The sequence below is a fragment of the Talpa europaea genome (genome assembly GCF_964194135.1).
Source record: "Talpa europaea genome assembly, chromosome: 6".
NCBI classification, from domain to species: domain Eukaryota; kingdom Metazoa; phylum Chordata; class Mammalia; order Eulipotyphla; family Talpidae; genus Talpa; species Talpa europaea.
The window spans coordinates 34,195,741-34,222,944 of NC_140072.1; the positions used below are offsets into that span (position 1 = coordinate 34,195,741).

General features: G+C 45.2%; 1 protein-coding gene across 3 annotated transcripts in view; it reads left to right on the forward strand.

Annotated features, from left to right (window-relative positions):
* The window catches only part of UXS1 (UDP-glucuronate decarboxylase 1), a gene marked incomplete at both ends in the record, with an annotated part of 90,709 nt that extends 64,018 nt beyond the window's left edge, over window positions 1-26,691 (forward strand). For all 3 annotated transcript variants that reach the window (XM_084235039.1, XM_084235040.1, XM_084235041.1), the window contains 7 exons: window positions 1,663-1,784; window positions 9,899-10,018; window positions 16,199-16,242; window positions 19,879-19,939; window positions 22,542-22,603; window positions 23,960-24,059; window positions 26,560-26,691. In XM_084235039.1, the coding sequence (XP_084091165.1) occupies window positions 1,663-1,784; window positions 9,899-10,018; window positions 16,199-16,242; window positions 19,879-19,939; window positions 22,542-22,603; window positions 23,960-24,059; window positions 26,560-26,691 (641 nt within the window). The remainder of the gene's footprint in view (window positions 1-1,662; window positions 1,785-9,898; window positions 10,019-16,198; window positions 16,243-19,878; window positions 19,940-22,541; window positions 22,604-23,959; window positions 24,060-26,559) is intronic.
* Between the last annotated feature and the right edge of the window lie 513 nt (window positions 26,692-27,204).

Genomic DNA, 27,204 nt, shown 5'->3' on the forward strand with positions numbered 1-27,204 from the left:
TCTTCTCTCAGGGAGTATTTTTGGCCTTAGAGCTTTTCTCTCATCATGCCATAAAAACTGCTCCTTCTTAAGGGAACTTGAAACCACAGCATTAGATGGAGTTCGGAGTGTGCCCTGTGCTCCTGCCACGCCACAGTGGCTGGGCAGTCATGTGTACGTCCCTGGCTGGTCCCCTTGTGCCCGTGAGCCAGAGTCAGACTTGACTACAAGATAAACCTGAAATGAGTTTATAACATGGAGTTTCTGTGCCTTACCCAAATTTCTTGGCAAGGACTTCTACACTTTATACATGCTGTATAAAATTTCTGATGTGTCAGATAAATTAGCTACTCACTCACATTCCAAAGATATGCTTGTTAGAAATGAATATGTTGCTGGGTTTCTTTATGGTCTACTCCCCTGATCTATCTTAAAGCCTGATTGATTTACACACTAGTAAAATAGGAATTGGGAAGTAGAATGTGTGTTGAAGGAACGAAGCAGCTATTTGCCATTGGACACTCCCTCCTTCCACCTGCTCCACACTGGGCCTGCTGAGCTCAATGACGGTCTCAGTTTTGTTCTGGTGACAATGCATGTAAGAATCACTGTGTTCCACAGAGTTGCTCTTAAAATTATTCCAATAAGCACATGCTTATATTTATAAAATATGATTATATCTTACATGTAAGTTTGCCTGGAAATACATTTGAACAATATGTATCTTCATACAGATTATATTGATTTGTTTTGTACGACAGTTTAAAAGTTAGTAACAGTTTGTGGGAGAGAGGGGATACTTAAGAGATCTTTGATCTTTTTTTTTTTTTTTAAAGATTTATTTATTTATTTATACAAGCACTGGGTATAGTCAGAAGCGCAGGAGGGTGAGAGAATTCACCAGAGCCAGAGCGGGGAGCAGAGCAGGCAGAAGGACCGAAGTACACTGCTGAGGGGAGCAGCGGGCGGCAGGAGAGGTCTGCGCGCCATGTGGGACCCTCCTCTGGTGGCCGGGGAGCAGCCAAGGATTGACCCGGCGCTGCAGAGGCTGCGGGCAGCTTCGCAACCCAGCACTCAACCGCTGCGCCACCGGGGAGGCCCAGATCTTTGATCTTTTAATTTTTTAAAATTTTTTTTTAAGATTTATTTATGATACAAGAGCTGGGGCACAGGCCAGAGGGGGGTGTATGTGGGGGGGACCGGTGAGAGGATTCACCAGAGACAGAGTGGGGAACAGAATAGTCAGGTTTACCGAAGTACACTGCTGAGGGGAGCAGCGGGCGAGTCAGGAGAGGTCTGCTGCGCCATGCGGGTTGCTCCTTGGCAGGCCAGGGGATCGAACTCATGCTACAGTGGCTGCAAATAGCTTCATAGGTTGTGTCTTAACCACTTGCTCCACCAGAGAGGCCCCGAGATATTTTATCTTTCAATTCATTTTTTCCCCTGTAAAATACCATCATTATTTAATATGGGCGCTAAAAAGATCATGTTCCACTGAAACTTAGAAAATGGACTGTGCACGGGACAATGAAGATCCCTCCTTATAAATCTCTCTCCTTTTGTAAACATTTGCATCATCTTTCCAAAGCTCCTTTTCGTATCATAAATATTCATTGTTCATAATGCATGTGAACTTGAATAAAGGGGAAAATGAAAACATGGTCTCATTTCCCCCACTCACAGATCCTGAAGTCCACCCACAGAGTGAGGATTATTGGGGCCATGTGAATCCAATAGGACCCCGAGCCTGCTATGATGAAGGCAAACGTGTTGCAGAGACCATGTGCTATGCCTACATGAAGCAGGTAATGGGCCAAGTTTTGGGGGGTTGGGGTAGACAGTAGATAGCCTGTTCCTTTAGACGTGAAGCTCTCTCGAGGACTGGAATGCTACATAATTTGGCCTGGGGGGTTGGTGGTAGAGAAACCTAGTTTCTCACCATTAAAAATGAATAATATTGCCAGCAGCTTTCTCCATCTATCTCTTGTTTTTTTTTTTTTTTTTTTTTTAAGATTTATTTATTTATGTATACAAGAACTGGGGTACAGGCCAGAGGTGTGGTGGGTAAGAGGATTCACCAGAGACAGTGGGGAACAGAACAGGCAGATTTATGGAAATACACTGCTGAGGGGAGCAGCGGGTGAGGCAGGAGAGGTCTGCTGCACCATGTGGGTTGTTCCCTGGCTGGCCGGGGATTGAATTCTGGCTGCAGATAACTTCACAGGTTGCGTCTTACCCCCTTGAGTCACCAGGGAGGCCCCAAATCAGTGAAATTTTTTAACTTCTAGTTATCTAATTGATATAAAAGTGATTTATTATTGCTTTATTATTATTGCTTATTTATTATTGCTTTAATTTGAACCTCTATATTTATTGCTATCATTTCCTGCTTTTAAAACAGTCATTGTGCCAGGGGCTTCCCATGGATAGCTTCCTGTTAGGAATGGACAGGCCCCCACACATTGGCCAGAGTGTCTTGGGGTGGAGTCAGTCTTGCGTGTCTGAGGTTACACTTTTTCACCTACTCATTGGAGGGGAAAGAGCCCGCTAACCTGGAGGTGAAGGGCTGGCCCTAGCATGCTGTCCTGCCTGCCTCAGGATTGGCAGGAGCTGATAAAATGTCATTCAGGGGCCATCAGGTGTCAGATGAAGGTCCAGGCTGGTCCATCAGTGACCATCCTGTTGTGCTTGGACCAGTATTATGAGTCTGCATGAAGAGACCGCATAGAAGAAGGGACACATGGGTAAATCAAGGTGGACAGGAGTGTTTTAGGATGCGCGGACTTGTGGTGGCCCTTCCTCTCAAGACTCGGAGACCAGTGGTTGTCTGTGCCTGGGAGCAATGCGCTCAGGCCAAGGATGCCCTCCTGTAGTGGGCTGCAAGACCACCCTGTGAGCTGTGTGAGGGGCAAGGAGGTCAGGGTGCTTGGTGCTGAGTTGCTGATAGCAAGGTTGGGGTGTGTTGAGTGACATTTTTTGGGAGGAGAGGTAACAGAAGCTTTTTTTCCCCTTGTATTTTGATGAAATGCCAACATTAAAAACCCACAAAATAACATTGTACTGATGAGGGTATTGAGGGCTTTCTGCTTTTTTTCTCAGCCAGAAGCAGAACTAATTACTTTCTAAGCTATTTTGGGCACTTGACTTATATTATTTGATCCATTTATTTTAAGAAACATTAATAAATTTTGGAAAGGTCATACCTATGTCATTTTTGAGCCCAGAATATCTTGACCCAAAAGCTTAAATGGTCCCCCAAGTACAGAGAGAACAACCTGTGTATGTTAGTAGTTAAGAAAATAACTGTGAGTTCCTGTGAAGCATGTAATTGCATTTTGTCACAAAACAGGTTTGAAGAGTATTCTTGTTCTTAGCTATTTTCTTCTGCCTTTAGTCTTGGAGAGTATTTCTTAGTGGTTTTTGTATAGGTAAAGCTGGTGGGCAAATAGGACATTTTTATTGAACATACAGACTTAATAAAATGTGTGTAAGTATATATTATGTTAAGGTATGCACTGGTGGATATTTATACTGTTTAATATAGTCAGCATTTATTGAGCACTGACTGTATACCAGAAACTGTATTACATACTGGGACACTAGCCAGGGTCACAATTCTCACACATACTAGCTGACCCTGGCTGCATACATGTCTCCAGCTAACATGCAGGGGTGTAGGAGCGTGTCTGAGCTTGTGGAGGACTCTCTGAGCTTGTGGAGGACTCTCGCTCTGCGAGAGTCTGACTTGTGCTTTGTACCTGGGAGGCCCCAAGGAGAGTTGTTGTTTGGCTGGCTGGAAAAGTTGAATCTGCATTGCAGTTAATAGTGTACTTCTCATTGGGATGCTGGGTTCTCTATGTGAGAACAATGGGTAGATTACTTTCTACTGTGATGTTAAATTTGAGAATGGCCTTCTGGAAAATAGACTCGGCATATGTGAGGCAGCTTGGGGATTAGGCTGATGGGTAGCACCAAGTAATCTGTAGATTTCTCAAGGCTAACCACATTGTCGGGCACTCTGCCCAAGGGCTCATGTCTGCCCAGGTGAGTCATCTAGAAATAGTACCTCAGAAGACCTGCTCCCGTGACATACAGTGACTTGTAAGAGGGCGTGATGTAACCACCTATTCACAGCTCCATGCCTGCTCCTGCTAGGCAGCATGAGGTCAGGGAGCAATGGTGCTGGCCCTGCAGATAGCAGAGTCCTGTTTGGATCTGGTGTCTATGTAGCAACCGGGTGGTAATGTGGCCTGGGCGGGGGTCACTGTGGCTTGAGAGACCTGAGAAGAAGCAGGCATGCGCTCCCCCTGTCCTGGGAGAAGCTGTGTCCATTACAGAGCCTCCAACTGGGTTATACTCTCCCCCTTGGCTTTCTGAGTCCATGCTGGAAGAGGACACGTGAGCGCCTTTCTAGTCTGCCCAGAGGAGCAGGTACCACACAGTGAAAAAAGGTTGGACATCCTGTTACACAAGTTGCTTTACTAGGAATAGAAAACAAGAAAATACTGATGAACAAGAAGAAAGAAAAATGGTCACTCATAATCCCCTCCAGAAATAAATATGAGGGGACGCAAAATAAAATAAAAACACCATGTAAAGATAGTGAAGGATTATCGAAGAAGTTAGAATGATCTTTTACTCAGGATTTATGGGAGCTGCCCATGAGGGAGTCAGAGCACCTGCCTGGGGGTTTCACCTCCCAATGTGTTCTGCTCTGTTTAATGTCGCCTCTTTGAGGTAGTTGTGGGAAGTCTGTTCTGCAAAGAGAGGGGAGTGGCTCCAAAGCTTGTGTCCATCTGCTTCTGTAAGTGGAGCTTGACCCAGGACAGGCTGGCTACAGGGCTGCACACCCTCAGCCTGGCCCTCTGTGGAGGCCTTGCAGGTAAGGAAGCTCGACTGAGTGAGAAGATTTGAGAGGCCCTGCAATCCACAGTATTGCCCTGGAGTTTCCAGTTGTTCTGTCACCAGGCACTGCACTGTGGTGGTGTGGGTTGATAGTTCTAAATGTGCTGTGTTTCAGGACAGCAACTTTTATAAGAACAAATTCAAAACCTTAGGTGTTGCGATACTTGCCGTCTTTCAGACAATTAAAAAAAAAAAAAACAGAAAAAAAGGATGAACCAGCTACAATAAATGCCCTGGGCATTTATTATTTTAATAACTTAAGTTGTTACTTTTTATGCACAATGACACAACCACTCTGAAATGTAAAAGATCATGTTAGTGTTAGTGTGAAGACCCAATATGGTCTGTGGGTGTGTTTTATTCTGAATAATGTAGAAGGATAGAGAATAAACATAAGAAGAGATATGAGTCTTCATAAAATAATTTCCCTTTTTTCAAAGACTTCTTTGCTGACTTTCTTTTAATGAGTGAAATATCCTCATGTATTCAAAGTAGAATTTTCTTTCCCAGAAAAATCTTTGCTACAGACATTTTCAAACACCCTTCTTTACATAAAGAGGAGCTCTCTTGCATTTTCTTCTAGGGGATGGAATGAAATGAAAGTTGGGCCCATGGGCGTGGCCTTTTTCAGGACTACTTTGAACTTGTCAGAGAGGACTTAAAAGGCAGCTTCTCTGTGTTCTTGACGCTGTGGTTTTATGAATGTGAGGACTTGTCCAATGTGGTGTGGTTGGGGCTTAGTGTACCCCTGCACAAGTCTGTCCCTCTGGGGTCTGTGGCCCACCCACTGGCTGGGTCTGCAAAACAGACCACCATTCATAAAACCACAGGCTGGCAGAGCAGAAAAAAGAAAACTCAGAAATCATCTAGTCCAGTAGCCTTGAGAGTAAGGTTTTGTTTTATTTTCCAGCATCAGACTACTTGTGAAAAATTAAATAGTTGATACGTGTGCTATATTTTAGTTAAAAAACAAAAATTCAGCAAGCAGCTAAAGCAAGTCAACTGGTAAGTGAGTAATATTCACATCCTAGGGGTCAAGACCTGTGGCCTGGACTACCTGGCGTCGGTTTCTCTTCCTAGCTCTGCCACTTCTTGCTGGATGCCTGCTGGCCCCTCCTAAAGGCTGACAGTGATACTTGCCCCTCCCTAGGCTCACAGTGAGTGTTGGCATAGCCACTGCAGAGCAGGCACTCCAAAATGATTGTTAGGACTAAAGCAGGACTATTGGGGAGATTGCCAGGCAGGCCCCCCGCCCCCCAACTCACACACATACCCCCTACCTCCCACCCCCCTCTTCTGACCTTGTGTGGTTTTCTCCCTCTGCCACCACCAAATGACATGGGACTTTGCAGCACCTTCAAGAACCTTGCTCGGTGCAGTGATCTCCATGTCGTGTACTAGCCTTGGTTTATAATGGCCTCACTTTTATCTCCGGGAGGAATCAGGCCACATAAGGATGCATTTATGAAAGCTCTGGGAATTGTGTGGTCCAGCCTTCAGGGCCCTGAGGCCCTCTTGCTTGAGGGATGTGCAGGCACTTATGTCAGGGTATGAGGAGCCTGAGAAAGCAAGCACCCCAATCCTGACGCTGTATCTGGGGCATTCCTGGGTCCTGCTCCCTACATGTTAACACGCCTTGCAGCCTTCGCCAGCACAGGGAAGGTGCTGGTCCTCTCCTGGGCCGCATCCCTGCTCTCTGAGCACTGCTGCTCTGTTCCGTGAGCATAGCCTGGTGCGCAGCAGCTTGGGGCAGGACTCCAGGCTATGGGAGCATTTTAGAGAGAGAGCCCGTTATCCCTGCTGGTGACATTTCTGTCCTGAAGACATATTTGGGGAGGAAGGAATCCTCTAGATTACTTTGGATTGCTGCTTGCTGATCGGTCATGCCTGTGTCTCAGACTGACTTCCCCAAGCCCCAGCCCCGTGGGCTACTCCATAGGATGGAAGGATCACTCTGATGCCAACTCTCCTGTCTGAGTTACATTTACTGCAGCCCAGTCGCTGTTCCCAAAGTCAGTCTGTGGGCTATTTCCCCATGTGCCTCTGTGTGCTCGCCCATGAGGCGCTCTGAATGTTATCCTCTGAAATTCCCACCAGTTTTACAATGATGAAACTTGCAGGAATTTTCTTAGTCCTTGATAAAATCTTGATGCTTGGAGTCACAGGGAATGACTCATGATTCCCCACACAGGACAAAACCACTGACTCAAAGTCAAACCCAGCCTTGCTGAAGGATGGCTCAGCAGCTCTTTCCTGGGGCAGGGATGTGTGTGCTTGCATACAAAGGCCCTGCAGCTCACCATCATGGAAGCTCAGGGGACCTGGTGAACTGGTGTGGTCGTGGCTGACAGAGGCTGAGTGTGAGTCGAGGGTTTGTGCAGAGGAGTTGCTCCCTGAGAAATGTCGGGTTGGCCTGGCAGTCGCTTTCTGTGTTTTCATCCTCCCCTCCCCGGGTCTGGACACTGCCTCTCCTCAGGTCCAGCTGGGTCTGCTCCTCCAGGGTGTGCATGTGGGTGCCTGTGGCAGTGGCATCAGTGCCCGCTGACTGTCTGCTGTGCTGCCTGGGCTCCCACAGGATCCCAAGGATGAACGTGCCAGGTAGCTGGAGGAAGTGAGGCTGAATGGGGTGGCATTTTATGTCCTGGTGCTTCCCTGCAAAGATAGGACCACACACACTCTGGGAGAAGCCAGCACGAGAGGAGAGCAGGTCTCAGCTGGAGAAACGTCTTGTTGGTGTATGCCTGAGAGCATACACCGACTGGGTTCTGGGTTCTCCGAGAAGTGTTGCAACTGTCTCAGGGACTGGGTGATGAGAGTTATCCTGTGTTGCCTGAGGTGACGGGTCCAAAAGGGAAAGTCAAAATGTGCAGGCCTGTTACGTGCTGGCCCATTACTGCAGAACCCGTGTCCTGGGACATTGGAAGGGATGGTCACACGGATAAAAGCAATTGATTTGTGGTAACCTTTATGTAGCATGTTGAGCTTCCCTGCCAGGCATATATATGGCTTTGACTGTTGTAAACTTGCTGAGGTTTTTCCAGTCTCTTCCTAGAATAATGTCATTTACCCACTTCTGATTCTTTTGTCATGGAAACAAGTAAATGCAGTTGGATACTTTTGAGTTACTTGCTTTTGAGATCAACATCTCTGCCTACAGCCTCCCCTCCCCTTTTATTATATGCTCTGGTTAGTTCAGTAAAGGATGATTTATTCCTTAACTTAAAATAATAGCTCTTATGTGAGCCCCGAGACTCATAGCTCATAGGAAAGTGGTGTGATGTGTTGCTGGAGGAGTTAGTAAAAATAAAGTGCTCCGATTTCCAGAAAGGTAACTGGCAGCATCCTGCTCCCCAACCATTTCACATCGGCATGTGTGCCTGTTTGGTAGCTCCTCAAGACCATAGATGAGCCTGCCCCTCTGGGGGACTCCAGCCACTATGAGGCCTAATGTGGACCCTGGACATGCTGAGATTCCTCACCTTCAGCTCACCATGCAGGTGGAGAAATGATGTGTAGAATAAGCACATTAGCTAAGGCCCTGTGCCCTGGCCAGCCTGTTGTACATCTGAGGCAGTCAGACTAGAAAAGACATGTCTGGACTAACAGTAGCAAGGAGTGACCAGTGCTCATCACTTCTGGGGCTGTGCTGAGGGTTATGCAGGGATTGGCTTACCTTCTGTAGTGCCCTGTAAGGGAAGTGCATTCTGCTCCCCATTGTGCCTTGACACAGAAGGAAGGGCAGGCCTGGAGAGCGAGCCATGCTGCGGGAAGGCACGTGGAGCCCAGGGCCTCTCCCGTGTCCTGCCTGCCTCAGGAGCCAGAGATGCACATCTGTAGTCTCATGGATCAAACAAGTTTGAAACACATATGTGGTTAGCAGTCCATAATTCCGAGTTTAACTTTTTTTATCCACAAAGAAGCAGTCTGGGAAATAAATAGGATCATATAGAGAAGGCTTTTGGGGTTGAAAAAATATGCTCTTCCTCATTACATATTTGAAAATGTGCTTTTCCTGATTACAAAAATAATGGGTGTTTATTGTAATAAAAATAGAATCATTTAAAACACACAAAGAAGAAAAGGAATGTCTTTAATCTACCACACAGAAGTAGCCTTTTTTTTTTTTAAAGATTTATTTATTTATGCATACAAGAGTCAGAAATACAGGGGGTGAGAGGATCCACCAGAGACAGAGTGGGAAACAGAACAGGCAGATTGACTGAAATACACGCTGAGGGGAGCAGCAGGCAAGTCAGGAGAGGTCTGCCTCGCCATGTGGGTTTCTCCCTGGCCGGCCAGGGATCAAACTTGTGCTGCAGAGGCTGCGGATTGCTTCATAGTGCGGCGCTTTCTTAATCCCTTGCGCCACCAGGGAGCCCCAAAAGTAGCCATTTTAAACAATGTTGATATATGTCTAGGCCATTATCTAATAGTCCAAATTGGGCACTAGATTGTTTTTAGTTTTCCACTAAAACAGATTAGTTTTTCAGTGGAACAGATTGTGGGGGGAGGTATAATGCAGTTCTTCAGGAATGCTTCTATGTCCCTCTTTTCCCAAAATAGAGTGTACTTTCCCTCAAATCAATTATTAAACATTCGTTGTCATTTAAATCCCTACTGAGTGATGACTTTACACTAAATGTGATGTAGAAAAGAATAAAGAGTATGCATGGCACGATCCATTTGGAGAAGAATTTATTAACTGGAGAAAACATTTTCTAAACACATTTTCCCGCTACTATTTGAAAGTCTTGCAGTTCTGGCAGTGCAATTAATGTTGGGGCCTTGTAAGACCGTGACCTTTTTCTCCCCCCAACATTTGACTTCTTTGGTGTAACTGTGTGGTCTCCAGATTTGTTTCCATCAAGCACACTGCATAATCAAAACAGAAACGCCACTTCATTTTGAAATGAAAAGCAGTTTTTTTCTGGAATGTTCATGGGCAGGACGCGGGAAACGCACACATGCAGGCTACTGAGTGAGACACATCTCCCTCCTTTTTTCTCTGCTCCAGGAAGGCGTGGAAGTGCGCGTGGCGCGGATCTTCAACACCTTCGGGCCGCGCATGCACATGAACGATGGGCGGGTGGTCAGCAACTTCATCCTACAGGCGCTGCAGGGGGAGCCGCTCACGGTAAGTGCCGCCCGTATAGAGTCCGCCAGCCAGCGATAGGGACGAGCGTGTGTGCACATGTGTATTCCCACTGCCCTGGAGAAGACGGAGGAATCCAGAGAATGACTTTGGATGCAAACTGTACCCCCTTGTTTCTGGAACCCCCACATAACCTAGTGCAGGAGCTATTGGCTTCGTTCATGCTGCCCAGGCGCCCATGTCTGCCTGCCTTGGCCTAACTGCAAAGCCCTTCCCCATGTTTGCCGGGTCCGCTGGCTGCAGCGGGGTCTCTGTAGTCAGTGCATTGCAGGTCACCGAGAGGTAGAATGTGCAAGTCAGGTCTTGGCAGTTGTGTGCTCCTTCATCCACCAGTTGTTCTCAGCCAAGGGGGCTGGCAGCTCACCCTTCAGGTATCCTCTATGGGGTCAGGTGGACTGCTTGCCCCATTGCTCCCTTCATCCTCCCTGGGGCCTGCTTGTGAAGGGTGGCTAATGCAGTTTGGTTGGCTTTTCTCAGTTTTGCTGACTCTTCAGTGCTATCCTCCTCACTCTTTCTTTCTGCCTTTCCCGTTCCTATGCCTGCCTGTCTGCCCCTGCTGCTTTCCAGTCAGGCATTCGATGGTCCTTTAAAGCTCCTGTTTGCGGTGTGGCCAAAAGAGGAGTGTCCTCTTACCCTGAAGCTTCTGTAGGATGGTTTATTACTAACTGAGTGTGTTCTGGGGGAGAAGGTTATAGCTATGTGTACAAATACGTGCAAATATATGAATCTACTCATGCACTTAAATTTCTCTGTCTCCACTCCTCCCTTTCTCTTTCTCACTGAGGGAGTTATTTTACTATTTTCTATTTTGTGATCTTTTTTTAAAAAAGATTTATTTTTATTTATTTATGCATAGAAGAACTGAGGTGTAAGGATAGAAGTGCAGGGGGTTGAGAGGATTCACCAGAGACAGAGTGGGGAGCAGAACAGGCAGATCTACTGAAACACACTGCTGAGGGGAACAGCGGGTGAGAGAGGAGAGGTCTGCTGCGCCATGTGGGTTGCTCCCTGGCCGGGATCAAACGCATACCACATTGACTGATAGTGCTGAGACTTTGAAACCCTGTGCCACCAGGGAGGCCCCTATTTTATGATCTTCACATCTGTTAACTTATTTAATACTCAGAATGAAAGCAGGGAGCAGGTTGTATTATCACTTGTGGAGATTAGATAACTGTTTAGCTCTCATGGCCTTCTCTCTCCATCACTGTACTCCGTAGTCCAACTCTTTTGCACGTGTTGTTTCCACTGTACTTTAACTAAAAACAGCTTAACCAGCTACAAAAGGGTGTGGCTCCCACAGAGGAAGACACAATTTCATTTTTAAAAGATATCTTATTGATATAGTAGTACTGGTTTATAACACTGCAGGTTTTAGGTGTGCAGCATCGTAGACCGACCTGCTTTTTTGCACTACATTTTGACAACTACGAGAAGTCTAGTTTCCATCCTCCGCCCCTTTCATCTGATTACTCACCCCCTTTTCCACCTTCTGGTAACCACTCTTCTGTTCTTACAGTCTGAGTGGGGTTTTATTTCCTTTTGTTTTTTCATTATTTTTGTGTCTTTGCCTTTTGCATTTGAATGAAATCATGTGTTTGCCTATCTCCACATGACTTATTTCACTTAGCATAACGCTTGGCCCATCCCTGTTGTTGCAGATGGAAGGATTTCATCATTTTTTTCCCCCCGTCAATGGGCATTTAGGTTGTTTCCAATTCTTGGCTCTTGTGAAAAATGCCATGCTGAACATGGGGATGCATGTCTCTTTGAGTTAGTGTTTTCATATTCTTTGGGTAATATCCAGAATTGGGATAACTGAATAGCATGGCATTTCTTCCTTTCCTTTTTTTTTTCTTTTGAGGAATCGCCATAGTGTCTTCCATAATGACTACACCAGTTACATCCCTACCCACAGTGTACAAGGGGTTCCTTATTCCCACTTCCTTGCTGACACCTGTCATCTCTTGTCCTTTTGATACTACCCACTCTGGCAGGTGTGAAGTGATATCACACTGTGGGTTTGCTTTACATTCCCTAAATAATAAGGGGTGAGTATTTTTTCCTTTCTTCCTATTGTTGAATTTGTGTTGTATGTGTTGGCAGTCTGTATGCCTTCGGAAAAGTGTCTGTTCAGAGTTTCTGCCTACATTTTAACTGGGTTGCTTGATTTTTTGTTGTTGTTGAATTTTGTAAGTTCTTTGTATATTAATCCATTCTCACATTTGTGGTTTGCAAATATCTTCTCCCAGTGACTAGGTTGCCTTTTCCATAGGATGACAGTTTCTTTCACTATGCAGAAGCTTTTTAGCTCAATGAATCCCATTTGTTTATTTTTGCTTTTATTTCTCTTGTTAAGAGTCAAGTTCCCAAATACCTCTCTGAGGCAGATGCCAAGGAACTTACCACACCTATTTTTCTTCTGTGTATTTTATACATATTATTCAGGTCTTAAGTTCAAGTCTTAATTCCATTTTGAATTAATTTTTACATATGGTATATCAGGTAGTGGCTTAGTTTCATTCTTTTGCATGTGATTGCAAGACACATTTTATAGATCAGTTTTGCTAACACATTACAGAATAGAGGTGACTGCACACTACACTCAAGTTGCCAGACACCCCAAGCCTTCCCTGTCCCCTGCTCCTCTTCACGTGCTAGCTTCGTGCCTCGGTGCCCATGGATGGCTTGCTGTGGCGGACCATACATTCTCTCCACCAGCACATCCTAGTGCCCTTACTCCATGTGGATCCAGACCCTGGCCCTTCTTCTGCTTCCTGCTCCACACCACCATCCTGCTCTGTTTATTGCTGAGGCCTCCTAACTGCCCTCATCCTCCCAGTCAGGCGCTCTCATCCCGGCAGCCAGAGGGGGCCCTTTATGGAGAAGTCAGAAACATGAATGGCTTTTCATGTCCTGAGAGCATAGTCCACAGCCTGTCCTTCCCCGCAGCCCTCCCCTCCTTTGCTGGTGTGAGCACTTTGCTCTTGCCTGTCCTGTGAGTGCTTCTCTTCTGGGAGATCTCCCTGATGTGGTCGTCTGTCCGGTGCCTGCTAGATAGAATGGCTCTCACTCCATCTACCCCTCCTATCCATGCTTTTTACTGTTCATTGCCTTTATCCCTAAGTGAAATGTCAGTTTTCTAGCACCCAACCCCCTCCGGAATGTTCACTCTTGGAAGCCAGGAACTCTGTGTCTTTCACGGCTGTGTCCCCAGTTCTTGGCACCCTAGTGGTATGTGATAAATGTGGGTTGACTTAATGACTTATGGAGACCACTTTCCTTTATAATAAGCACAGGTAGCTCAGAGACTTGTTTTGGAAGCCAGCATTTGGGGTGTCCCCATCTCTAGTTATTTGTTCCCTCCTCCTGCCATTTGGATTCTGAGGTGCTCTTGCTTGAACCCTCTTAGCCCAAGCTGCTCATCTGAGAATCTCCTTCAGGGACACTCCCAAGCTTCCTTCATCACTGTACTCTCTAGCTCTCCTCAAATGAGAGCTCAGAGCTGCTTTGTTTGCAAAGTAAGCTGTTAAAAAGCCTTCTAAGAAACAGCTTCCTGATCTATTGCTTCCTGGGCAGCAGCCATGGCCCAAGTGCTAGGTGAGAGAGTGAGTCCCCAGGCCACCCGAGAATGCCCCTATTGTGGACAGATGGCCATAACTCACGTGCTGTCCTCACGCTGTGCAAGCTACTGTGCCAGCGACAGGCGGAGAAAGAAGGCGGTTGCCACCAGGGCTGCCGTGAGGCCAGGCCATGCCAGACGCAGCCACTCTGCGACGCCTCTGCTGACAGGAGACAAGCACCCTCAGGAGACCTTGCAGATGTGCTCTTGCACAGAATTCTCTTTCCCATCAATGACTTGATGAAGTACCTAACTTTTCATCCCTTCTTGCCGCTCTCAGACTGAACACATTCATTGGTAGTTGGAACTGTGGAAATCTTCTTTTTCCTTTTCCACGCTGGGTTAGCTGCCAGATGGTTTTTTTCTGAAGCTGTTTTTTGTCTTATCCTTCAGTAAATTCCTTTCTTGGTCATGTCTTGAGTTACTGTTAGATGCCTGGCAGGATAACAGCATGGCCAAATTCTGTATGTCCTGAGAAGCCATATTCTAAGTTGAATCCCATAGAAGCTCAGAAACTTTGTTCTTGTTTAGGTTTAGAAAAATAATTGCGTATGGTTCAGGTGTGGGATGCTCGCTGATGGTTTATTTTGAAGAGACAGTTCACAATTGAGCTTGAGCTGAGCATACTTGCACGTAACAAGATGAGACAAAACAAGATGAGACACAGTCTCTCTTGCACAGTCAGTTTGGCCGTGATTTAATCCAATTTGTAGGAAGGAATACAACTGCATTGAGATGAACTTTCCCAGAACAGCCCAGATGCAGCAGAATGGGTGTGACTCCAGGTTTATGTCATTTAAAAAACCTTGCTGTTTTTCCAAAGGGAAATTTCGGGGAAAACCATACTTGTCTAAAGTCAGCATTTTATATATCCTTTGTACCAACACAGTGGTATTGTGATTGCTGACTCTGGGCCTTTGTTCTTGGAGGCACATCCGGCATCTTAGGTACATTGAACAGTGATAGTGTGCTTGCTCCCCCACCAGGGAGCTGCCAGCCCCTGTTGCCAGCTGCCTGTCCACCCACCCACCTGCCTTTGTGGTCATTCCTGAGTCACCATACTGTTCTGACCTGCACACAACCTATGTCATAGGTTGAAAGGTGCTGAAAGGTCCACTGTGTGTTAGAGGGACACTTGGCATTGTGAGCCTCAGGGTGCTCACCTCAGTGTTTGTCCCCCCGCCTTACTCTGCTGTGCACACGCTGTGTGCAACCCCTTAGAGGAAACCTGAACTCACCCTTGTGGCAATTATTGTAATGAAAAAAAGCACAGAAAAAGGCCTGGGAGGACATGTGAGTCATACTTTTCTTCTTTTACCTGCTCTTTCACTTCTCACATCTGGTGGGATGAGCCCTGGGGAGCCATAGAAGTAGGTGAGGCTGCAGGCAGGCAATGTCTGCAGGGCTGGTGACCACTCTTCTCTGCCCCCAGGTGGCTGGCTGGTAGTGTTATAGGTGGGCTTAGAAATGAGACTGTCTCGGGAGGTGATGCCTCCTCTCTACTGCAAACAAATGAAAGCAAACAAATGAAAACTGGGCTGGCTCTTTGGTTTTCTGTGACTGGTGTCAGAGAGACTCAGAGCTTTGTCTCATCTTGTTTGATCTGCTTTTTCTAATAAAGTGATATAAGCTGGGCGGTCATGAAGTTATTGTTGAACATGTTCTGTGAGCACCTTGCATGGTGCTAGGCCACACTGGGGCCGATGAGTCAACCTGCTCCTGCCCCAGGGAGCTCACAGGCAGGCAAGTTGACCCGAGTGCAGCTTAGGGAATGGCCACAGATGCGGAGGGCAGAGCCATCGTTGTCTCCTTGTGGAGCCAGAGAAGGAACCACATGGAGCTACATCTGAGCTGGCCCCTAAGAGATGAGTAGCACTTTGCCAGGTGGGAAGTAGACAGGGATTGTTGGACCGTGAGAGGGACAGTCGGAGGAAGAAACCACCAGCTCGTGTGTGGAGAGGAGTAAACACATGGTGGGCCCAAGGGCAGTGGGAGACCCCTTGCCTCTCCTCTTCTGCCCTGTGTCTTTTCCAATTTCTTGGGTGTTTCTCAATCTTGGCTGCATTTTAGAATCACCTGGGCAAACAGTTGTAAAACTACCAATGTCCACCCTTCCCAGAGGCTCTGTTCTGATGGGCAGCAGAGTGTAGCACCCTGGTTAGATGTGCTGCTTGCTATTTGTATGTGGATCTGTCACTGCTGGACTTGGAGAACGCAGCCCCCAGACCAGACGCGGTGCCTGCTACATTGTAAGACTAATAGAAGTTGAATCCTTTGATACTACTTTAAGGACAAACTTTATACACATACTTGTGTGCGCGTGCATGCACGCACGCGCACACACACACACACACACATACGCACACAGACTTCCAGGTCTCTGCCACCTTCCCACTGTTCCAGCATGACTGTCAAGTACAGAGTGTGAATTGTAGTGTCATTGCTCCTTCAGCATCAGTTTTGAGGTCAGTCTGTGCCCCTTATATCTTCCTGGCTATGGTGTGTTTTCTTGGGAGGCCTAACTGTTGTTTTCCGCCTAGGTGTACGGGTCCGGTTCTCAGACGAGGGCGTTCCAGTACGTCAGGTAAGACAGCGCAGCCCCCTGGGCCTGATCCCAGCAGGCAGGTGCAGACCAGGCCCTCGGTGCCTCTGTGATTCTTTAATGAGTTTCACAGCTCTAACCGCCTGACTTGGTTAAAAGTTAACTTTAAGATGGGAAAGAGCTTATGGGTTCTCTGTTTAAAGTTAAGATTTTCCTCATGCATGTTGGTGACTTGCAGGACTCAGGACTTGTGTGCTGATCTTTTGCTGCCACCTAGTGTTTCCGAGCTAAACTTGCCAAGCCGTGAGGGCAACTGGATTTCAGTTTAGGCCAATTTAAGAGATAATTTTAATCATCCAGCAAACCTACAGATTCTAAAATCTGACCCATTTTAAACATAGTTTTCTGGGGTGGATGATACAGAACCCTAATGTCATTAAGGGAAAGATACAGAATCCTAATGTCTTTTTGTGCTGAAACTGAAGATTAAAAATACATTTAAGAATGTTGGTAAATAGTCTCACATGGCAATTTTTATGTTTTGGTAATCCTTATCTGTCTAGGTTCTTGTTGGTCAGTTCAGTTGGTGACTAATTTTAAAATGCACACATATTGAGGTGTGAAGCTGAACTCTTGAAATTATATACTATTGTTAACCAATGGTAAAGTAATAAAATTTGATTTTAAAAATGCAGTTTAGATTCTGAAAAAAGAGTTACCACGTAACAGTTGTGTATACCAAACTGTTTTCCCACAAGACATGGTTATTGTGATTCTATGTAAGTTTCTGGTATAGTCAGTCTTTGTAAAATAGTTTCATATTTTGGTACCATATGTTTTTAGTGCAAATACTCTGAGATGCCTGTCAGGTGGGAAATGCTGTTCCTGGTGTCCCAGGCTGTTCTAAGGAGGATGTCGGGGTGAAGTGGTAACACAGTGCAGGTCTGCACGCCCATCCAGACCCACTCGGCCAGAACAACCACCTAGACTTTGTGTGATTGTGTGAGGGTCTTGGGTAGAAATCCCTGTGAGAAATGTAAGAAAGTTAAGAATTGTAGATTTTCCCTGAAAGTGTTTGTGATGAAAGGAAGCTGTGAATGAACATGTGTGACAGTCAGCACTTTCCTTCCCCTACCCAGTGGTATTGCCAAGTAGGGCAGAAAGCTTGGGGGAAGAATGTCACTGGCCTTGGACATTGTTGCCCAAATATTCTAGAAGGGACTTCACCAGCTATCCCTCTGTCAGGATTATTTTCATTTCAAAGCACTCAGCCCTGCACTCAGAGCAAACTGGGATGGTGTGTTGCCTTGTCAAGCCCAGGAGACAACTTCTGTGTGCAGAGCACCACCCTTCCCGGTGCCATGCTTTCATCCTGCCCTCCACCTCCACCCCCACCCCGATGATCTTTGCACTCTTGAGGAGGGAATCTTGCAGTGTTCTGTTACTTTGAATTCCTTCTGCCTCTTTCATGGCCTCCCACACTTCTCCAGCTGCAACACCAAATGAAGGGTTAGTGAGACTGTAGTAAAAGGGAAATTGGTTCAAACACATCTTTTTACTGTTCTCGTTATTTCAAAGGCATCAGATAGAAACATCACTTACAATAACCTTAGCTGCATCAGACACATTTCTGGCTAGTGATTAAAATATTCTAAGAGCTCAGAGATGCACACGTCTCACACCATCCCAGCTCAAGGACACAAGGCTCCTGCCTCGCCAGCCTGTGCATGAGCGTCTTTGTAACACCAGCACCACCCAAAACAAGGACTTGGGTGGCTTCGATAGAGATATTGTTATTGGTGTTCTTCCTTCATAATACTGCATCATCGTGTGCTCCCTACTCTATTATATTCTCTTGAATCTCGTGTCATAGGGTCTGAGATCAAAAGGCTCATCCAACTTCTACTGTAGATACTCAGGACTCAGCTGAGATGGTTAGATTGCCAGGTTTTGTTCTTAGTAAGCTGGGTTTTGGTTTTTTGTTTTTTGGGTTTTTTTTTTTTGTTTTTTTTTTTACAAACAGTATTTTTAACTTCACAGTTAAAAATGTATGTGGTCTGAATCTGTGGTTACTGTATTGAATTAACTGTTTCCAAACCCTCTGATTGCCCCAAGGCAGCGTTTCAGGGTTTTTCTCTCTAGGTGGTCATACGCATTGACATCCCCAGCATGACTGTGTCTGATAGTCTCATGGTCAGATTATGTCCTCATCTGCATAACAAAGGCATGCTATGTTTTTTTTAAAAGTCACTTTGTCAAAATGACACTTGTAAAGAGCTTCAGGTTAAATGAGTGTGATCTATGCAATTTTGACCTTAAAAGTTGCCAGTTTATTAACAAAAGATAAATGGCCCATAGCTGAGCCACTCCCCCTCCACAGTGAGGACAATTACATAATAGTTGTCCTCCAGATGATATGGACCCCCCCCTTTTGTTTTAGTATTTAAAACGATTGTGGATGCTACAGAATGGCAGCTTTTAATGTCTTTTTGTGACTATGCAAAGGCATGTGCTGTAAGAGAACATGTTGTGATACTATCTGCCATAGTGATGAAGTGACTTTTTTGCCAATTTCTAGAAAAGAGAAACCATCCAGAGTCAGCAGTAATTTGCATTTGTGATTGATCTGTGAGAATAGAATGGATTTTAGATTTGCTCGTATAAAATGCCCATTTGTTATATAAACAAAAGCCCAGGAAATCGTTTGTTTACTAAGAGCCCCACTGAAAAAAAATATTTTCAATGACAAGGAGAGCAAAAACTGAGGTTTTCTTTTCGCAAGTTTATCATAGTAACCTGCTCCTTGCTGGTAATGATGGAGGAAGAGGAGGAGGGAGAGGTTTCAGAATAGATTCATTTGGATGGCCAGAACAGAACTTTAAAAGTCTTCTAAGAAGTATAGTTGACTTAGACAAAGTACTTGTATATAGCAGTGAGGTGTCATTTTTACGAAGTAACTTTTTTTTAACAGAGCCACTCTTTAAAGCTTCTGAAAATAAGAACCAATCCTTGGTAAGCGAAAATTTGCTTACTTATCTTCACCTTCATGGCCCCGTCGATCACAATCCATTTGAAACATTCAGATACCTTGACCGTTCATATGAAGTGTTTTTGGGGGAGCGGGGATGGACAATTGAAGATGGAGGGAGTTGGGTACTGTGTTCCAGTATATTTCAACACTCAGTATTGTTTGACTTTATCTGTGATTTGCCAGTATGAGAATTGCATACTGGAGTTCTATCATTTCAGTGGATCTTATTTTTTTTTAAAAAAATCATTTGCTTCCGTATGGACCAACTACCTGGGTTCACACTAAACATGGACTTTCATCAGAAACTTATAAATTCCATCTTTTTTGGATGTGTGTCTAATTTGTTACTATTTTTTAATTGTTAAAGGATTTCAGAAATATACAAACGTAGAGAACTCGTCCCCATCACACAGCATCCATTCTGTTGAGCCATCTTTATCCCACCCACTGAGCGCAAATCCCAGATGTCACACCATTTCATCCATGAGCACTTCAGCATTCGCCAACTCTCTTATTTACAGGATTTTATTTTGACATCCAGTTTTCCATTTGGGTTTTGGTTTTCTCCTGGGAGGTGGCTTGGGTCTGATGCTCCGTACATGGTGCTTCAGTGGCGGCCCCTGACCCGGCCTTCCCTTCTTTTCTAGTGACCTCGTGAATGGCCTGGTGGCACTCATGAACAGCAATGTCAGCAGCCCAGTCAACCTGGTAAGTATGTCCTCTTCACTGTCCAGAACGGGCAGTCTCATTCATGAACCCATGAAACGCACCAGGCTTTGATTTGTTTGATCAGCACACGTAGACAGGGCTTGCATGCTAGTTGCTTGCTGAATAATAGAGAAAAACACAGCAGTATGCGGACACAAAGAAGTTAAGTATCTGCAAGACATAGGTGAGCAGGGTAATAAACACTAAAGCGTCTCCCACCACCCACCTGGCCCAAGTCTGAAAATTTGTAAAGCCTTTTGCTGTTAGTAGATGGGTATTTGTTTGGTGTCCACACCTTCCTCTATCATGTATCATTCCTGTCCTTAGCACTTTCTCTATCACGTCATCTTTATAACACTTGACTGAGTCTGAGGAGATGGAAGTAGTTACTGGTCATGTCTGTAATTCGGCTGCATCGATCACCTTTGTTGCTTTCTCCTTCATTGTTTCCTGCAGTCCCAGAATCTCTCTGTGGGAGGGATTAAAAGGTGGTTTTGCTCAGGCCTTAATCATACTTTCTTCTCAAGACATTTCATTCTCACTGGCCAATTCTGGCTGCAGAAAGTTTTTCTTTCCATTTAGGACAAAAATCTCATTCTCTGTACACCCACCCACTGGCTGTTCTCCACCTGGAGGGCATTCCGAATTCATCTGAGTCTGCTGTGATAGCTTTCTCCTCTCCAGCTCCTTCAGCCTTGAAGTTGTGCTGGTGTCTCTTACCCCTTTGGTCACTGTCTTCTGAATACTATTATTCTACCTCATTTAAACTGTGAGGTATCCTGTATAGACTGTCCAGCATTCTGGATACTCTGCTTCTGTCCATGGCCACAGACTCCAGAGCCCCGTCTCTCACTAGGGAGCCACCTTAACCCAACCTGGCCTTAACAGAGCCACACGTGCATTGTTTCTTAGAAGCCATCTCACTCAGGAACTTTTCCCTGCAATTCTCTTTGTAACCAGCATCAGAAGCATGTCCCCTAGGACTCATTTTTCACAGATTTGGGGGGGAATTCCTACCAAACGGGAAAAAGTGGACCCTGGAGAGGTCACTTCCCTTGGGGGTGTGCTGATTGATTCATGGTATCCCTGACGGCCAGCCCCCAGTCAGCACTTCTTTCATGCACTTGTGAAAGAAAGGCAATTAAAAACTGAATAAAGTATATCTTATGAACCTCCATATGTTTTTGAGTATTCGCCTCCCTGATACTTTGAAAACACCATGCCACCCTTCCCCTTGGGGTTTTGTTACATGCTTTTCAAAATAAGTGTGTTGGCAGTAGCCTCCCTGCTCTTTTCTTTAGATCCCACACTTCTGCTTGGCTTTTTTTTTTTTTTTTTTTTTGGGCAGTGGGGAGAGCTGTGTTAGGACATTTGGACATTTAGAAATTTTCATCTCGTATTGAAACCAGTCTTCCCTAAAGTCTAAAAAGTGTGCAATTAGTCCTAATTAAAAATGGGGCTACTTTCTCCCAAATTTCTATCATTTCACTTTGCTTGTCAGTCCTTGTGTTGTCCGAATTAGGCTCAGGATTCCTTTCTCCCTCTTTCACCTTCAGATAAAACTAGGAGATTGTGGATGAAGGTTTGTGGAATATACAATTTAGGATATATAATTGCCAAAGTTTATGGGGGTCTCTCATGATAGGGGACAGGGTGGCAAATTAGAGTAGTAGGATTGGGAAGGGAATCAATGGCTGGTGTGATGTGGAAAGAAGAAAGACAAAAGTGGTTTTCCTTGAAGCCCCCCTTACAGCTAGCTTACTTTATAAACAACACTGGGAGGGGATTTCATTTGTTAGGGCTCTCATGTGTAAGCTTGCAAGTCCTTTATTATGTAAGTTGTTAATGCAGTGCACCCAGAGGGAAATCTATTGTCTTAGGTAATTTTACAGAGCCAAATTCTTATGCAAGTGACACTGTGATTACATTAGATATGGAAATTGTCCTGGTATGTGTGCCAGCAAGTGTGTCTCTATTCGATGCTTTTGACCTGTCTGAAGGATGTTTTTGTCAACAGACAGTATGGAAGACAAAGGTAAAGGTAGTCACAGGTTTCCCCCACTATCCAAACATACAATCATGTGTGACTTACTAATGAGGATATGTTCTGAGAAACCATCACTAGGACATTTCTTTCTGCTAGCATCATAGAGTGTAATTCCACAAATATAGATGATGTAGCTCATTGCACACCTATGCTGTATGGTCTGGCCTATGGGGACCACCGTCTTATATGAGGGTTACAGCTGACAGAAACATGAGGGGGTGCATGATCTAGAATATTATTACTGTTTGGTATGATTTTGTAGACTATTATTTGGTGTCTGGAAATACTATTAATTTATATGGAATAATATTTGAGCTTTCCAAAATCCCAAAAATTACCTACCAAATCTTACCAAATAGGAATGCTGTACATCGTGACACTTTGGTGAATAATCATGGTCTTGGTAAGTGCCCTGCAAGACAGAAGAGCAGGAGTCTGTGGACTTTCTGGCAACACAATCGGCCCACAAGCCTTTCAAGACCTGCAAGTGGTTTGGGTAATGGTGGTGGCTGCTGTTGAAATTACATTTATAACCAAAATCCATTTCTTTCGTAGGGGAACCCTGAAGAGCACACAATCCTAGAATTTGCTCAGTTAATTAAAAACCTTGTTGGTAAGTAGGACAAATGCCTTTAGGACAAATGCCTTCCCCAGTGAAACCATTGTCCTTACCCTATCAGTTAATAACACCTTGACTAGAAAATGTGTAATTAATATAAGCTAATTGAGTTGGATAAAATGCAGAACTTTACCAGGAACACTTGTTTTCTGATTCCTTAATTAAATAATGGAAAGATAGATAAAGACAAAAAGGGGTGGGAAGGAGGTTGGTTTTGCTCACAACTGTAATTGCAGGTTTGTGTGGAGTGGGGAGAATAGACAAGTCCCCATGCTTCAGATGTGATTGTGTTGCTCATTCTGCCAGGTGACAGCTGTTTGGTTTCCTGCATGGACAGTGCCAAGCAAGGAATTTCAGAAATAAGGGAGAATATAACCAATGAATTTTAAGTTCATTTCTGGTTCTGACCAAAGTGGGTGTGAAATGAGGGAAGCAGTGTAGACACACAGGGTGGTCCCAATGAAGGGAACATAGGAGGTTTGTGTATTTTCTTTTCTTTTTTTTTTTTTTTTTAAGATTTATTTATTTATGCATACAAGAACTGGAATACAGGCTAGGGGGGTGGGGGGTGAAAGGATTCACCAGAGACAGAGTAGGGAACAGAACAGGCAGACTGACTGAAATACACTGCTGAGGGGAGCAGCAGGCTGGTCAGGAGAGGTCTGCTGGGCCATGTGGGTCACCTCCCTGGCCGGGGATTGAACTCGTGCTGCAGTGGCTGTGGACAGCTTCATAGGTTGCTTCTTAACCCCTTGCTCCACCAGGGAGGCCCCGGTTTATGTATTTTCAACCTCGGGTTGTGGACATACACTGGGTGAGCCCTTTTGTTGCCCAAAAACTCAGGGCAGGGTCTGTCACCTGTTACTTGCAGGTGCATAAGTGGATTTAGCCAGGAACTGGTTTGTTGTTTGTCTGCTGTATTCTACCTCTTAAATAAGTTAAAGGTCATCTGATTTCACTGAAGGGCTCTTGCAAGGCCTGAGCACCCCCAGTGTCACTTACTGGGAGCAACAGTGTTGCCAGATTGGCTTTTTTATTTACTTTGGAGTCCTGCTGGGTGGTGTGTCTGCTCTGCACTGGTGGTAGGTAGGTGGGCTGCCTGCCTGGAGCCCTCAGGATGGGACAAGGCCTGGTGTTTCATTAGGTAGCTGAGGCCTTGGAGGCCAAGTACCCCTCCCCTCACCAAGCTCTCTTAGGGCCAGACGTACAGGCCCTTATAAGGCGGGTGATAGTCGGGTTCGGTGTGCCCCCTTATTCATGGCACACATAGGTTTCACTCTGATGTATGTGGAAACATCACACCCCTTGTGATTGTGACTCCCTCTTCTGTTTTTTTCCTGAATAACTCAGGTAGTGGAAGTGAAATTCAGTTTCTGTCCGAAGCCCAGGATGACCCACAGAAACGAAAACCTGATATCAAAAAAGCGAAACTGATGCTGGGGTGGGAACCTGTGGTAAGTGTTGGGGTCACGCTGCCTGGAGCAGGGTCTCCAGTCTGGAATCTGTCTAGCAGGTGCTGGTACCATTGAGGGGCTCCCTGTGGAGTGTGGGGACTCGGGCATCTAGGTTCACAGGGTTTTCTCTAGGCCATTCCACAGCTTTTTAATCCTGTTTCTCTTATTCTCTGTTTTGAAATGATGAATCTGATTTTGTAAAATTACCCGTGCACATGACTTCATCTGTGAAAGAAGCTTCAAGGTCCATGGCCCATGCCTCCAAGCCTTGCATAGCCCTGGCCACCCTGCATGTCTCAGGGCCCAGGCTGGCTTTGTATGTGAAGTGGGCAAGGTTGCTGTGTGCAGTGGGACAGACAGCACTTGCCAGCTCCCATGCACGTGGCCATCAAGTTTACGTTGAGAGACTAAAGGCAAGGAGAAAGCGGTGCTTCCAAGCCTTCCTTTTGCTCTTAGATGAACTCAGACTCTTGGGATGTGTGAGAGGCTGTACTGTTCTTCTCCCTCATCCTAGAATGCCCATTCTCTGGGCATGTGTCCCCCAGGTTGGCACTTCCCCAGAGTCACATACCCTCCAGGGCCTCCTGGCCATGGGCTCAGTGCAGAGCCAACTCCTGAGTCCACAGTGGCCACCGCTCCGGGCCCGAGCTCACCTGTTTCCCTGATGTCTCTGCTGTTCCCTCTTTGCTCTCCCCGAGAGGGCCCTGCTAGGATGTGTGCCCCCTGAGGGCTGTGTACAGCTGTAGCCCCAGCAGGTTGGCACACAGTAGGTATCAATAAATGCTGGACTATCCTCAGTGTCCCCTGTGGTTGCTGCCATCACCATTGTCAGGTTATAGACTCAGGGGTCTATAACACCAGCTGTTTACTTTAAAAATGTGTACATCGTTTCGAACTTAGGGAAGGAAAAATAATTTTCCCTTTCCTTGCCTCTGAGTTTTAGCTGAGACCCTTGTAATAAAAGATGGATTAGCAAGAGGGGAACAAACAGACGGTCAATTGACATGTATAGCTCATGTGTGCATGAAAGGGCAGAGGCGACTGTAGGAGACTCTCTTAGAGGAGAATAAATGCTTTTTAGGAACGATGACCGGCCCTTACAAGAATAAATGGGAGAGTTTGTGACCAAGTTTGTTAGTTTCCGCTGTCTCCTGTGTCAAGAGTCTCTCTTTCTTGGTTGATAAAACTCCTGGGGAGGTGGTTTCTGACAGTTGAGCTCTTTTTGGAGGTTCTGATTCTAGGCAGATAGGGGAGAAATGTTTTCCTATATCTGCTATTTTGAGGGATAACATGTCCTAGACTACAATAATATATTGGGGTGTATATTTTGCTTCAGAGCTAAATAATGAGAAGCCCAGACAATCAGAGCTTTAGGGGTGAGACTTGAGTAAAGTGTGGTCTTTATTTACTTGTGATCTGCAGGTCAAGTCATCTGCTGATGATCATAGAAACTGATTAAATAAAGATAATATCATACCCAAACTTAACCTACTGCATGGTAATTCCAACTGTATAAAGCAAGTTACAGCAAACAGATTTGTTTTTATAAGGAATGTGTCTTTAGTCCGTGGTAAGCCTACCTGTGCTTTAAGCTCACTATGTTGAAAAAGTTTAATGACGTTTCCCATGCTAACTATTCTGCATGAGGTGAGGTGTGTGCACGTAGTGAGTGTGTGTGTGACATCTGCCGCTGTCCTGGGAGACACAGTCTCCAGAGGACAGGCATTCCAGGGTGAACATTCCAGAGGAAGATCGTCTCTTCCTACTAGTAGTTTCATAGGAAATTTTGGAGGAATGATACAAAGGAGCTTTTAGTCCTTCCTGCCCATCTTAATTTCCCCATATATGTGTGCTTTTAACAGCTGTTTTGAAGCACAGCTGGCAGTCAGCTCATATTTTTAAGAGGTATGATTTGGTAAGCTTTGATGTACTTTTATACCTGTGAAACCATCCCTACCACCAGGATTATCGACCTGCCCTCCTCCCAAATGTTCAGGATGCCCCCTGGCAATACCTCCCCCTGAATTTCTCCTTTTGTTCTTTTAATGGGCAGCTGATTTGGTTTTTGCTTCCTGTTTGCTGCAGGGCAGTTTGCTTTTTGTGGGTTATCTTGTGTCTCTCACACTCAGCCACTTATTCAGTGGGGGTGAAAGTGCAAAGTGCACAAGTCCTGTGGAAGAATAAGGCAGTCATATAGATGGCCTTCCCAAACCTCTGCCCTCCGTGGTCCAGACTTTTTATGAAAGAGAGGAGCACTGTGCGTGTGCATTTTAAAAGTGTCCTTTGTGATTGGAGTAGATACCAACCAGCAAGAGGCAGTTCAGGAAGGAGGGGTGGAATTTGTTTTATGTCCATTAGGTGAGTAATCTGTCAAATTACACTGCACATTCTGTAAGCAGCTTCAGAAATAACTCTGAGAAATAACCAGGCTCTGAGAGGCATTCGAGACCCTCTGCAGAGCTACGTCCCTGTCACTCAGTCTCATTTTCTTTTTAAACAGGTGCCTCTAGAAGAAGGTTTAAACAAAGCAATTCACTACTTCCGTAAAGAACTTGAGTACCAGGCAAATAATCAATACATCCCCAAACCAAAGCCTGCAAGAATAAAAAAAGGACGGACACGCCATAACTGAAAGCCTCACTTCTGGGACTGGAGACGCCCTGTTTCACACTTGATGGGATGTATTTTTATTTTCATTTCCTTTAAATTTTTTTTAAAGAAAGACTTTAAAAGGTGTCATGAAGAACAAACTGGAATTTCATTCTGAAGCTTGCTTTAAAGAAATGGATGTGCCTAAAAACTCCCCTCAAAAAACTGCAAATTTTGCCTTGCACTTTTTAAATCTGTCTTTTTATGTAAAATAGTGTAGATGCATCTCTGCATATTTTCAAGTTTTTTATCTTGCTGTGAGAGCTTATGTCGTGACTGTCGTTGACAGTTTTATTTACTGGTTTCTTTGTGAAGCTGAAAAGGAACATTAAATGGGGTGAAAAATGCCGATTTTATTTATTAAAGTGGGTACTTACAAATGAGACATTATACTATGCATAAAGGAAAAAAAAGTCAACAACAACAAACCAAGCAGTATTGTCAGGTGGGTGAGGCACCGGCATTTATTCTTTAGGCAGATAAATGAATTTAGTTT